This window comes from Anoplopoma fimbria, chromosome 11, assembly GCF_027596085.1.
Source record: "Anoplopoma fimbria isolate UVic2021 breed Golden Eagle Sablefish chromosome 11, Afim_UVic_2022, whole genome shotgun sequence".
Classification (NCBI taxonomy): domain Eukaryota; kingdom Metazoa; phylum Chordata; class Actinopteri; order Perciformes; family Anoplopomatidae; genus Anoplopoma; species Anoplopoma fimbria.
The window spans coordinates 8398-22594 of NC_072459.1; the positions used below are offsets into that span (position 1 = coordinate 8398).

The window sequence follows — 14197 nt, forward strand, 5'->3', positions numbered from 1 at the left end:
GGTTTAAGGACAGAGGATGTGAGGGTGTAAGGACAGAGGATGGGAGGGTCTAAGGACAGAGGGGATGGGAGGGTGTAAGGACAGAGGAGGTGAGGGTGTAAGGACAGAGGATGTGAGGGTGTAAGGACAGAGGATGTGAGGGTGTAAGGACAGAGGATGGAGGGTGTAAGGACAGAGGATGTAAGGACAGAGGATGTGAGGGTCTAAGGACAGAGGATGTGAGGGTGTAAGGACAGAGGATGTGAGGGTCTAAGGACAGAGGATGTGAGGGTGTAAGGACAGAGGATGTGAGGGTGTAAGGACAGAGGATGTGAGGGTGTAAGGACAGAGGATGTGAGGGTGTAAGGACAGAGGAGGTGAGGGTCTAAGGACAGAGGATGTGAGGGTGTAAGGACAGAGGATATGACAACCTAGGATACACTGAGCTCCTCTCTCCTCTTCTCTCACTCCCTCTTTATGTATTAATCTCCTGCACATTACTGATTTTGCTTCTTCCCCGGAGTTCTTGTGCTTTCTCGCCTCGCAGGTTCCCAGGAATCGGGGTTATATTTGGACTGTCATTGTGCCTCCTACTGATTACTACTACCACTATCATTATTAGTCACATTACTATTATTATTCCCTGTACTATTATGCTTATTGACTTGCTTCTACCCTGGAGTCTTTGTGCTTTCTCGCCTTGCAGGTTTCCATGAATCGTTGTGGTACCTGGACCGTAGTCGTGCCTCCTGCTGTGACCCGGCTGACACCCACTGCTACTACCACTATTATTATTAATCACATTACTATCCCTATTTTCATGGCTATAATTCTACTGTAATAATTGCTGCTGTTATTATAAGTAGTCTTATTATATGAATCATTTATGTCATATACATTGAATGTGTTGTATCTCTGTTATGCTGCTCATTCTGTACACATGACATCTATTGCATTCTGTCCATCCTGGGAGAAGGATCCCTCCTCTGTCGTTCTCCCAGAGGTTTCTTCCTTTTTTCTCCCTGTTAAAGATTAGGGGAGTTTTTCCTGTGCCGATGTGAGGGAAGGACAGAGGATGTGAGGGTCTAAGGACAGAGGATGTGAGGGAAGGACAGAGGATGTGAGGGTCTAAGGACAGAGGAGGTGAGGGTCTAAGGACAGAGGATGTGAGGGTCTAAGGACAGAGGATGTGAGGGTGTAAGGACAGAGGATGTGAGGGTGTAAGGACAGAGGATGTGAGGGTCTAAGGACAGAGGATGTGAGGGTGTAAGGACAGAGGATGTGAGGGTCTAAGGACAGAGGATGTGAGGGTATAAGGACAGAGGATGTGAGGGTCTAAGGACAGAGGATGTGAGGGTCTAAGGACAGAGGATGTGAGGGTGTAAGGACAGAGGATGTGAGGGTGTAAGGACAGAGGATGTGAGGGTGTAAGGACAGAGGATGTGAGGGTGTAAGGACAGAGGATGTGAGGGAAAGACAGAGGAGGTGAGGGTCTAAGGACAGAGGATGTCTCATGTGTACAGATTATAAAGCCCTCTGAGGCAAATTTGTAATTTGTGATTCTGGGCTATACAAAATATACTGAATTGAATTGAAATTGAATACTGGGTCATACTGGGTCATACTGGGTCTATCTGTGTCATGCTGGGTCTTTTTTGTTATTCGATTTAATATAATTTGAATAGCCCGATATGTAAACTTGAGCTGTCAGAGAGGAGGATGCTGAGGAAACACTCTCATCCCCTGAACGCAACACTAAAGTCACCTCAGAGCCCCTCCTGGTCCCCCTCCAGACCTGATCCGTTCATCGGCCCCCCCTCCTGGTCCCCCTCCAGACCTGATCCGTTCATCGGCCCCGCCTCCTGGTCCCAGGTCACTATTCAGGACTAACCGTCGAGTTCTACCTCTGTCCTGTTTTCAGGAGAACACCACTCAGGTCTTTAGTTCAGACGAGAGGAGAACCTATGAGGTCAACACAACATTTACACCCTGGACCTCCTGAAGAACCATCACCAAACCTTTGGAACATTGTACTCTGTGTACTTCAAACAAACACAAAGTACTTCAAAGATGTTAAATATCTTTATTGTCAGTTATCAAAAAGTAGAAAATAGTAAAAATCAGACTCAAAGTCTCCAAACACGAAATAAATAGTTTGTTCATAAATAGTTTGTTCATAAATAGTTTGTTCATAAATAGTTTGTTCATAAATAGTTTGTTCATAAATAGTTTGTTCATAAATAGTTTGTTCATAAATAGAAACATAAATAGAAACATAAATAGAAACATAAATAGAACGACAGTAGAACCCAAGCGCGTCTCTCACAGAGAAACTGAGCAGATCGAGTCCGCCGCCGACTCCACCACGAAGCCGACCAGCAGGTCCAACTGGACCAGATGCTTCTTAGTCTCCTTCCTGATGATCTCCCAGGACGCAGGACCGCCACCCTGTACACAAAGTATTACAGTCAGTACTACTAATACCACCCTGTACACAAAGTATTACAGTCAGTACTACTAATACCACCCTGTACACACAGTACTACGGTCAGTACTACATCTAATATCCAGCCCCACAATGCTATAGTTAGTAAAACAGTACTTGTACTTACGGTGCGGTACAAAGTACTCTTATTCAGTTTCCGGTAGTATTTTCTCAGTGCGCTGACTTTTCGGCTGTGAGTCGACACCTGGAGATAAAAAACACAGTTAACACAGATAAACTGAAAGGAGTTGAAGTGTTGGTTTTATTGTGAAGGCTGAAAGGAGTTGAAGTGTTGGTTTTATTGTGAAGGCTGAAAGGAGTTGAAGTGTTGGTTTTATTGTGAAGGCTGAAAGGAGTTGAAGTGTTGGTTTATAGTAAAGGCTGAAAGGAGTTGAAGTGTAGATTAGAAGGTCTCTTCACTCACACAGCTCTTCAGTTCGTCCTCCTGTCGGTGGAGGATCATGAGGAAGTGTTCGGTCTTGTCTGTATCCCAGGTAATGGAGGAGAGGTTGTCATGGCGATAGAGACCAGCGATCAGCTCCAGACTGTCTCTGATGAAAACCAGCTGTTTATCTACCTGGTGAGAGAGACGGACAGGTGTGAATGTTCCAGCTCTCTGATTGGCTGACAGAGCTGATGTCAGCAACATGAATGTTTATATGTTTGTGTGTCAGCATGAGAATAATGATTTAAACTATCTGAAGGAAGTGGAAGTGATGATGAAATTTTGAAGATTGATTGATTGATTGATTACCTTTGCGTTCCTTATGTATTTGTAGAGTTTGTATGGAAAGGGCACTGGACTCTCCTGGTCAGTCAGCTGACCGCCCTGAAACATAAAGACATTTCATTTCCTTAATTAAAACATTCTTCATATTTTCATTGTTAAAACAATAAAACGTGTATATTATTTAAATTGTTGGTAATAATAATAATAATAATAATAATATATTTTTGAACACACAACTTAAGATCAAGTCAGTGTGTATGTCTACATATATAAACATATATTATGTCTTCTTTGATATACTTATGATATATATTTTAATATATTAACATGTATTAATAAAGTGGTTTTAGTACTTGTTCTTATATGTAAAAATATATAGTCAAGTTTTATTTTGTATAACAGTTATGTCCATAAATATACTTTTCTTTCTACATATTTTAATACTTATCCATCCAACCAGAAGTTCATTTATTAATACATGTCACAACGCACGTTGTGATTTACTGATATGTTGCTATATAATGTTAAAATATCACTAGATGTTACTAACGACCACTTCACCACTAAAGTACTTCACCACTGGACCACCATACTACTTAACCATTAGATCTCTGGACCTCTGGACCTCTAGATTGCTAGACTACTTCACCACTGGACCTCTGGACTTGGACTAACCCCTGATTGATGTACTCACCATGGTTTGGACGAGAGTCAGAGAGGCGTTGCTCAGGTGACCATAGTGTCTGAGACAATCACAGCAGAGGACGGGGGTCCCGGCAATGCAGAGGAGGAATGCGAGCAGGCAGGTCCAGATGATCATCATGAAGAAGTTGGTGATGAAGATGGCGGCTGCAGGCTGAAGATGTTTGTGACTCCATCATGCTGGTGATCGGAGACTTTTATTCAAGATATGGAAACAGAAAATTGAGAGTGGAAACAGAGCCGGAATTTTTGACTTTCACTTTTTGCACACACACGAATACACAAAGTGTGTACAATCAATATAAAAGTATGCAGTATATTTATTTATATATATATATATATATATATATATATATATATATATATATATATATATATATATATATATATATATATTTACTACTAAATATAAATTTGATATAATTCATTAATGTTAGACTGTTATCAGAAAATTTAAATAATTTTAGCAAAACATCAGAAGTTATATTATATTATAAATATTATATTATAAATATTATATTATATTATATTATATTATATTATGGTGGGAGGATTTATTTTCATTTACTTTCATTTTCCAAACCAGCTGCCTCAGACTTCACAGGAAGTCCACAAATATTTACAAAATAAGAGCTGATACTTCTTCTCCGTACCAATAAATGAGTAGAGATCCAAGAGTGTAACAGAGCAGGTAAGTAGATCAGAGCGACACGTGATTGGAGAAAGATACAGATACAGATCAATCTAGAAGCTTCCTGCCTCACGTCAACGAAGGGCTTTTGTTTTGAAAGCGGCATCTCATCTGTTTCCGCTTTCTCCGGAGTTTGACGGTTTGAGTGACGTCAGCTTCGTTTTCTCTTTCGGTTTTCACTTTCTGGTCGTCAAGGAAACTGCCGCTGGTGATGCAACCCCCTGGTGACGTCACAAAGCAGTGTTTGATTATTGATTTGCAGAATATGGCAGAAGATGATGAAACATAGAGACGTTTAAAGAAGAACAGTGAAGAACATTAACCCTGAAGAACATTAACACTGAAGAACAATAACCCTGAAGAACATTAACACTGAAGAACAGTGAAGAACATTAACCCTGAAGAACATTAACCCTGAAGAACATTAACACTGAAGAACATTAACCCTGAAGAACATTAACACTGAAGAACAGTGAAGAACATTAACCCTGAAGAACATTAACCCTGAAGAACATTAACACTGAAGAACATTAACCCTGAAGAACATTAACCCTGAATAACATTAACACTGAAGAACAGTGAAGAACATTAACCCTGAAGAACATTAACCCTGAAGAACATTAACACTGAAGAACAATGAAGAACATTAACCCTGAAGAACATTAACACTGAAGAACATTAACCCTTAACCCTGAAGAACATTAACCCTGAAGAACATTAACACTGAAGAACATTAACACTGAAGAACACTGAAGAACATTAACCCTGAAGAACATTAACCCTGAAGAACATTAACCCTGAAGAACATTAACCCTGAAGAACATTAACACTGAAGAACACTGAAGAACATTAACCCTGAAGAACACTTTAGAACATTAACACTGAAGAACATTAACAGTGAAGAACATTAACCCTGAAGAACACTGAAGAACATTAACCCTGAAGAACATTAACCCTGAAGAACATTAACCCTGAAGAACATTAACCCTGAAGAACATTAACACTGAAGAACATTAACCCTGAAGAACACTGAAGAACATTAACCCTGAAGAACACTTTAGAACATTAACACTGAAGAACATTAACACTGAAGAACATTAACCCTGAAGAACACTGAAGAACATTAACCCTGAAGAACATTAACAGTGAAGAACATTAACCCTGAAGAACACTGAAGAACACTAACACTGAAGAACATTAACAGTGAAGAACATTAACCCTGAAGAACACTGAAGAACATTAACCCTGAAGAACATTAACCCTGAAGAACATTAACCCTGAAGAACATTAACCCTGAAGAACACTGAAGAACACTAACACTGAAGAACATTAACCCTGAAGAACATTAACCCTGAAGAACATTAACACTGAAGAACATTAACACTGAAGAACCCTGAAGAACATTAACCCTGAAGAACACTGAAGAACATTAACCCTGAAGAACACTTTATAACATTAACACTGAAGAACATTAACACTGAAGAACATTAACAGTGAAGAACATTAACCCTGAAGAACATTAACCCTGAAGAACATTAACACTGAAGAACATTAACCCTGAAGAACATTAACACTGAAGAACATTAACACTGAAGAACATTAACAGTGAAGAACATTAACCCTGAAGAACATTAACCCTGAAGAACATTAACACTGAAGAACATTAACCCTGAAGAACATTAACCCTGAAGAACATTAACCCTGAAGAACATTAACACTGATTAACACTGAAGAAGAACACTGAAGAACCCTGAAGAACATTAACCCTGAAGAACATTAACCCTGAAGAACACTGAAGAACACTAACACTGAAGAACATTAACACTGAAGAACATTAACCCTGAAGAACACTGAAGAACATTAACCCTGAAGAACATTAACCCTGAAGAACATTAACCCTGAAGAACACTGAAGAACACTAACACTGAAGAACATTAACCCTGAAGAACATTAACCCTGAAGAACATTAACCCTGAAGAACATTAACAGTGAAGAACACTGAAGAACATTAACCCTGAAGAACATTAACAGTGAAGAACATTAACCCTGAAGAACACTGAAGAACATTAACCCTGAAGAACATTAACACTGATACAGAAACATGTCAGAGCCTCATGTCGTTAAGCGTTGTAAGAATAGTCTTTGAATAAAAGTTTGGTCATAACCCACACATTTCTTTTACCCTGAAAAACATTTTATCAAGAAGGGTTAGGAACTTTCTGTTATTATTTATTATTTACATTATTTATTATTTATATTATTATTTATTATTTATATTATTATTTATTATTTATATTATTATTTATTATTTATATTATTATTTATATTATTATTTATATTATTATTTATTATTTACATTATTTATTATTTATATTATTATTTATTATTTATATTATTATTTATTATTTACATTATTTGTTATTTATATTATTATTTGTTATTTATATTATTATTTATTATTTATATTAGTATTTATTATTTATTACTTATATTATCATTATCATTTTATTATGTTATTTCTCTCTATCTCTCTATCTCTATCTACATTAACCCTTAACCCTGAAGAACATTAACCCTGAAGAACATTAACACTGAAGAACATTAACACTGAAGAACACTGAAGAACATTAACCCTGAAGAACATTAACACTGAAGAACATTAACCCTGAAGAACACTGAAGAACATTAACCCTGAAGAACACTTTAGAACATTAACACTGAAGAACATTAACACTGAAGAACATTAACCCTGAAGAACACTGAAGAACATTAACCCTGAAGAACATTAACAGTGAAGAACATTAACCCTGAAGAACACTGAAGAACACTAACACTGAAGAACATTAACAGTGAAGAACATTAACCCTGAAGAACATTAACCCTGAAGAACATTAACCCTGAAGAACATTGAAGAACATTAACCCTGAAGAACACTGAAGAACACTAACACTGAAGAACATTAACCCTGAAGAACATTAACCCTGAAGAACATTAACACTGAAGAACCCTGAAGAACATTAACCCTGAAGAACATTAACACTGAAGAACCCTGAAGAACATTAACCCTGAAGAACACTGAAGAACATTAACCCTGAAGAACACTTTATAACATTAACACTGAAGAACATTAACACTGAAGAACATTAACAGTGAAGAACATTAACCCTGAAGAACATTAACCCTGAAGAACATTAACCCTGAAGAACATTAACCCTGAAGAACACTGAAGAACACTAACACTGAAGAACATTAACCCTGAAGAACATTAACCCTGAAGAACACTGAAGAACATTAACACTGAAGAACACTAACACTGAAGAACATTAACCCTGAAGAACATTAACCCTGAAGAACATTAACCCTGAAGAACATTAACCCTGAAGAACACTGAAGAACACTAACACTGAAGAACACTAACACTGAAGAACACTAACACTGAAGAACATTAACCCTGAAGAACATTAACCCTGAAGAACATTAACCCTGAAGAACACTGAAGAACACTAACACTGAAGAACATTAACCCTGAAGAACATTAACCCTGAAGAACATTAACCCTGAAGAACATTAACAGTGAAGAACACTGAAGAACATTAACCCTGAAGAACATTAACAGTGAAGAACATTAACCCTGAAGAACACTGAAGAACATTAACCCTGAAGAACATTAACACTGATACAGAAACATGTCAGAGCCTCATGTCGTTAAGCGTTGTAAGAATAGTCTTTGAATAAAAGTTTGGTCATAACCCACACATTTCTTTTACCCTGAAAAACATTTTATCAAGAAGGGTTAGGAACTTTCTGTTATTTTATTTATTATTTATTATTTATTTATTATTTATTATTTATATTATTATTTATTATTTATATTATTTATTATTATTTATTATTTATATTATTATTTATATTATTATTTATTATTTACATTATTTATTATTTATATTATTATTTATTATTTATATTATTATTTATTATTTACATTATTTGTTATTTATATTATTATTTGTTATTTATATTATTATTTATTATTTATATTAGTATTTATTATTTATTACTTATATTATCATTATCATTTTATTATGTTATTTCTCTCTATCTCTTTTCGTCCTTTCGGTTTATTGATCATTTGTTCAGTAAATTGTTCCTCGGCCTGACGGACGTGTCGTCACTTCCATCTGCATCGTCATTGGTTGTAGCAGGCCCCGCCCCCGGAAGCGCGGGAAACTCTGTTGTGTCGGTGCAGAGCGGCGGAGAAGAAGAAGAAGAAGAAGAAGAAGAAGAGCAGCCAGCTGACGTCACCGGAGCGGAGACGGAGGCTCGTCGGCAGCGTTCAGGTGACGTCAGCACGTGTTCCGTTAACGTTAAGACATGTAACGTTTAACATTAAACATTAAACATGTAACATTTAACATTTAACATTAAACATTAAGACTATCAGCAGCCAACGCCGCCTTCAGCAGAAGCGTTTACATGTAAGGTCAGTGCACGGACCAGTACACCAGAGAACCAGTACACCAGAGAACCAGTACACCAGAGAACCAGTACACCAGAGAACCAGTACACCAGAGAACCAGTTAACCAGTACACCAGAGAACCAGTACACCAGAGAACCAGTACACCAGAGAACCAGTTAACCAGTACACCAGAGAACCAGTACACCAGAGAACCAGTTAACCAGTACACCAGAGAACCAGTTAACCAGTACACCAGAGAACCAGTACACCAGAGAACCAGTACACCAGAGAACCAGTTAACCAGTACACCAGAGAACCAGTTAACCAGTACACCAGAGAACCAGTACACCAGAGAACCAGTTAACCAGTACACCAGAGAACCAGTACACCAGAGAACCAGTTAACCAGTACACCAGAGAACCAGTTAACCAGTACACCAGAGAACCAGTACACCAGAGAACCAGTACACCAGAGAACCAGTACACCAGAGAACCAGTACACCAGAGAACCAGTTAACCAGTACACCAGAGAACCAGTTAACCAGTACACCAGAGAACCAGTACACCAGAGAACCAGTACACCAGAGAACCAGTTAACCAGTACACCAGAGAACCAGTACACCAGAGAACCAGTACACCAGAGAACCAGTTAACCAGCCAACCAGTAAATCAGTGAACCAGTAAACCAGAGAACCACTAAACCAGTGAACCACTGAACCAGTAAAACAGTGAACCACTGAACCAGTAAATCAGTGAACCACTGAACCAGTAAACCAGTAAATCAGTAAACCAGAGAACCACTAAACCAGTGAACCACTGAACCAGTAAACCAGTGAACCACTGAACCAGTAAATCAGTGAACCACTGAACCACTGAACCAGTAAACCAGTGAACCAGTAAACCAGTGAACCAGTAAATCAGTGAACCAGTAAACCAGTAAAGACGGCGTGTCGCTGTTCTGCAGGTGTGATGGAGGTCGACGTCCTGGAGTTCAGGGTCCCGGTTGAGGACAACAAGACCCTGTTTGTGTGGAACATCCAGCCGTCTCACACCGAGGCTCAAATCCACGTGAGTCTACATGGGGTTCAGGTCTGTGAGTCTACATGGGGTTCAGGTCTGTGAGTCTACATGGGGTTCAGGTCTGTGAGTCTACATGGGGTTCAGGTCTGTGAGTCTACATGGGGTTCAGGTCTGTGAGTCTACATGGGGTTCAGGTCTGTGAGTCTACATGGGGTTCAGGTCTGTGAGTCTACATGGGGTTCAGGTCTGTGAGTCTACATGGGGTTCAGGTCTGGTCATGGGGTTCAGGTCTGAGTCTACATGGGGTTCAGGTCTGTGAGTCTACATGGGGTTCAGGTCTGTGAGTCTACATGGGGTTCAGGTCTGTGAGTCTACATGGGGTTCAGGTCTGTGAGTCTACATGGGGTTCAGGTCTGTGAGTCTACATGGGGTTCAGGTCTGTGAGTCTACATGGGGTTCAGGTCTGTGTGAGTCTACATGGGGTTCAGGTCTGTGAGTCTACATGGGGTTCAGGTCTGTGAGTCTACATGGGGTTCAGGTCTGTGAGTCTACATGGGGTTCAGGTCTGTGAGTCTACATGGGGTTCAGGTCTGTGAGTCTACATGGGGTTCAGGTCTGTGAGTCTACATGGGGTTCAGGTCTGTGTGAGTCTACATGGGGTTCAGGTCTGTGAGTCTACATGGGGTTCAGGTCTGTGTGAGTCTACATGGGGTTCAGGTCTGTGAGTCTACATGGGGTTCAGGTCTGTGAGTCTACATGGGGTTCAGGTCTGTGTGTGTCCCTCAGGTGGGGTTGCTCCGCCTCTTCTCGTCCTTCGGTCCGGTCTACCTGCTGAAGGTGGTTCCTAACTCGGCTCTCGGTCCTGCGGGGTTCTACGCCCTCATCAGGTTCTACTCTGCTGCTCAGGCCTCACGGGCACAACGGCAGACGGACGGACGGCCGCTGTTCCAGAAGTCTCCTCTCAAGGTGCGTCACATGGTCACATGGTCACATGGTCTTCTTCTGCTGTAGACATGACTCACCTGGACAGGTGAGCTGTTCCTGATTTGTTTTAAAATGTTTATTGTGAAGTTGGACAGGGAAACAGGAAGTGACGGTGTAGTTGTAGTCGTTGGGCAGAAGGTGGCAGTGTTTCACTGTCACTAACTGCGGTTCAACATGAGGCTCAGGACCACCTACAGGTCAAGGATTTTATTTTGACAGGATTAATGTCTTTATTCTGACTCTTATTTTTGTAAAAAAAACAAAACCTTCATCTTTATGAAAACGGCTTCAAACTGATGTCATGACATGCTGTTGCTACGGTAACCAGCACATCGCCTGTGCGTCTGTGTGTCCAGGTGAGGCTGAGCTCCAAACAGACTTCTCACTTCCTGTCTGACAGCAGCAGACCTCTAAGCCACGCCCGCTGCCTGGAACTGGCCAATCACTGCTTGGGATTCAACGGCTGGACCTCTGACATCATCACAGTGAGAAAACACCCCTCATTGGTTAACGTCTCTCCATTAACATACAGGTGAGTTACTGTCTGTGTCCGTTTGCCTCAGCTCAAGGAGCTCACCAACGAAGAAGAAGGGGAGGAGGGGGAGGAGGAGGAAGGTGGAGGCAGACGGAGGAGACTGAAGTTTGGCTGTCTGCTGCAGCTCTCCTTCCCTCATCACGGACAGAAGACCAGAGCAGCAGCAGTGGTGGAGGACAGCTTCACCTGCACAGGTGAGGACAGACAGCTTCTTTTATTTACCTTGAACATGAATCAAATAATTAAAAAATAAAACGAGAACATGAAATAAAAAGATCAGTAAATAATCAAACTGTCAATAACAAGAAACATTAAAGAAACGAGGCCTTTGATCAATAATTAAACTGTAAAAAAGATAAATCTACATTATTACACAAAGGAAATATTGATCAGTTTCATTGATATCAGCAAGAAGGAAGGAGCTCCGGTTTCTCTCCAGGAGTGAAGCATCCCGTCACTGGAGGAGATCTTTGTAAAGCCGTCATGCTTTATTATGAGTTCATGGGGTCATGTTTTAGTGGAGCTTCTTGTAGTCCTTCTGCTTTGTAGTTTCATTGGCAGACCTACGTCAGTGACATCATAATGATAGAGGACGTGAGGAGGGTTAGGGAAGGACGTGAGGAGGGTTAGGGAAGGACGTGAGGAGGGTTAGTGAAGGACGTGAGGAGGGTTAGTGAAGGACGTGAGGAGGGTTAGTGAAGGACGTGAGGAGGGTTAGTGAAGGACGTGAGGAGGGTTAGAGGAAGGACGAAGGAGGAGGGTTAGTGAAGGACGTGAGGAGGGTTAGTGAAGGACGTGAGGAGGGTTAGTGAAGGACGTGAGGAGGGTTAGTGAAGGACGTGAGGAGGGTTAGTGAAGGACGTGAGGAGGGTTAGTGAAGGACGTGAGGAGGGTTAGGGAAGGACGTGAGGAGGGTTAGTGAAGGGACGTAGGAAGGAGGAGGGTTAGTGAAGGACGTGAGGAGGGTTAGGGAAGGACGTGAGGAGGGTTAGGGAAGGACGTGAGGAGGGTTAGTGAAGGACGTGAGGAGGGTTAGTGAAGGACGTGAGGAGGGTTAGGGAAGGACGTGAGGAGGGTTAGTGAAGGACGTGAGGAGGGTTAGTGAAGGACGTGAGGAGGGTTTGAAGTGAGGGTTAGGAACGTGAGGAGGGTTAGTGAAGGACGTGAGGAGGGTTAGTGAAGGACGTGAGGAGGGTTAGTGAAGGACGTGAGGAGGAGGGTTAGTGAAGGACGTGAGGGTTAGGAGGGTTAGTGAAGGACGTGAGGAGGGTTAGTGAAGGACGTGAGGAGGGTTAGTGAAGGACGTGAGGAGGGTTAGGAAGTAACTTTTGGACTCTTCCTCAGCAGTTGGACAGGAGTCCTCAGGTCTCTGGACGTAGTCGGCGTCGGACAGCAGACGTGTGACATCACAGCAGAAAGTACTTTTACTTCCTGTACTGTGTTCTTGTCTCTGCAGGTCCAGATGTTCTACTGCAGAACCGACGTACACTACAGAGACGGGTCAGAGAGAAAGCTCTGGTCCAGGCCTTCACCACAGTACTACTCGTACTACTAGGTATAAATACTCCAACTGTTACTACTATTAGTACTGTAGTAGTTTGTACAGATACTACTGGTACACAGAGCTGATCTCAGGCCTGCTGGTGGTGATGTGTCTCTGTGTCTCTGTAGGAAACGGTAAAGTGATGGTGGAGCTGAAGCAGACCTCAGATCAGCTCCCACCTGAGCAGACGGACGGAGTCCTTCAGGTAAACTCACCTGTCAGTAGGATTAAGGGACGTTTGGCAGTTATGGAATATTAATCAACAACCTGACACTGTAATAATACATATTCATATAGCATACAGAAGGGCTGTCCTCTAATCAGAAGTCCGGCGGTTCGATCCCGATTAATGACACAGTTTAACATTAACATCACAGTAAAAAGGTGTGCTAGTGTACTGATACATGTATTAATATCATTGATATGGATCTATAAGAATAAGGGTTTATCAGTCTTTATTGATCTCTGTCTCAGGTGAACCAGTTTGCTGTTGATGATGAAGAGGAGGGTGGTGATGAAGAGTGGGATCTGACTGTATCATAGACACACAGCTCTGGTGCATTATGGGAAACATCACCACGGTTCACTGTGACGCTTCATGTTATGAATCTTATTCAATAAATCAGTTTTATTTATGTGAAGCGTTTCTGTTCCGCTCTGTGTTAAACATGAGCTGGCCTGTGATTGGCTGTTTCTGCTCAGATCACTCAGACAGGAACAGGATTTGTGTACTGTAGTAATGGTACATTTACTGCTAACAGTACAACAGAGTTCAGGATCCACTCGTCCACCACCAAGCTTTATCAGGTAATAATGAGGTTGTGTAACAAATAATCATAAAGTGATGATATCGTTTTTTGTTGATCATTAATAGATTTAAATAAGAACAAGCCCAGGGTTCTCTTCAGCACTGTAGCCAGGCTGACAGAGAGTCACAGCTCTGTTGAGCCGTGTATTCCTGTAAACCTCAGTAGTAGTGACTTCATGAACTTCTTTAATGATAAGATTCTAACTATTAGAGACTAAATGAATAATCTACTGCCCTCAACCAGTACCCATCGATCCACAGCTG

The 14197-nt window shown here is 41.0% G+C and overlaps 2 protein-coding genes across 4 annotated transcripts; one reads left to right on the top strand and one right to left on the bottom strand.

Moving 5' to 3' along the window:
• Positions 1-2301: 2301 nt before the first annotated feature.
• ifnphi1 (interferon phi 1) lies at positions 2302-4014 on the bottom strand. The gene is made up of 5 exons (XM_054607176.1): positions 3889-4014; positions 3219-3293; positions 2889-3041; positions 2592-2669; positions 2302-2427 (listed from the first exon to the last, which is right to left on the bottom strand). The coding sequence occupies exons 1-5, from the start codon at positions 4012-4014 to the stop codon at positions 2302-2304; spliced, it is 558 nt and encodes a 185-aa protein (XP_054463151.1).
• A 4837-nt stretch (positions 4015-8851) lies between these two features.
• rdm1 (RAD52 motif containing 1) lies at positions 8852-13740 on the top strand. 3 transcript variants are annotated; one of them, XM_054608109.1, is made up of 8 exons: positions 8852-8924; positions 10008-10111; positions 10850-11029; positions 11404-11532; positions 11611-11776; positions 13039-13137; positions 13254-13330; positions 13600-13740. In XM_054608109.1, the coding sequence occupies exons 2-8, from the start codon at positions 10013-10015 to the stop codon at positions 13666-13668; spliced, it is 819 nt and encodes a 272-aa protein (XP_054464084.1). In that variant the 5' UTR covers positions 8852-8924; positions 10008-10012; the 3' UTR covers positions 13669-13740. The 3 variants fall into 3 exon arrangements, with proteins under 3 accessions (XP_054464084.1, XP_054464085.1, XP_054464086.1); XM_054608110.1 differs by lacking the exon at positions 8852-8924 and adding an exon at positions 8967-9067; XM_054608111.1 differs by lacking the exon at positions 8852-8924 and adding an exon at positions 8967-9062.
• The last annotated feature ends 457 nt before the right edge of the window (positions 13741-14197 follow it).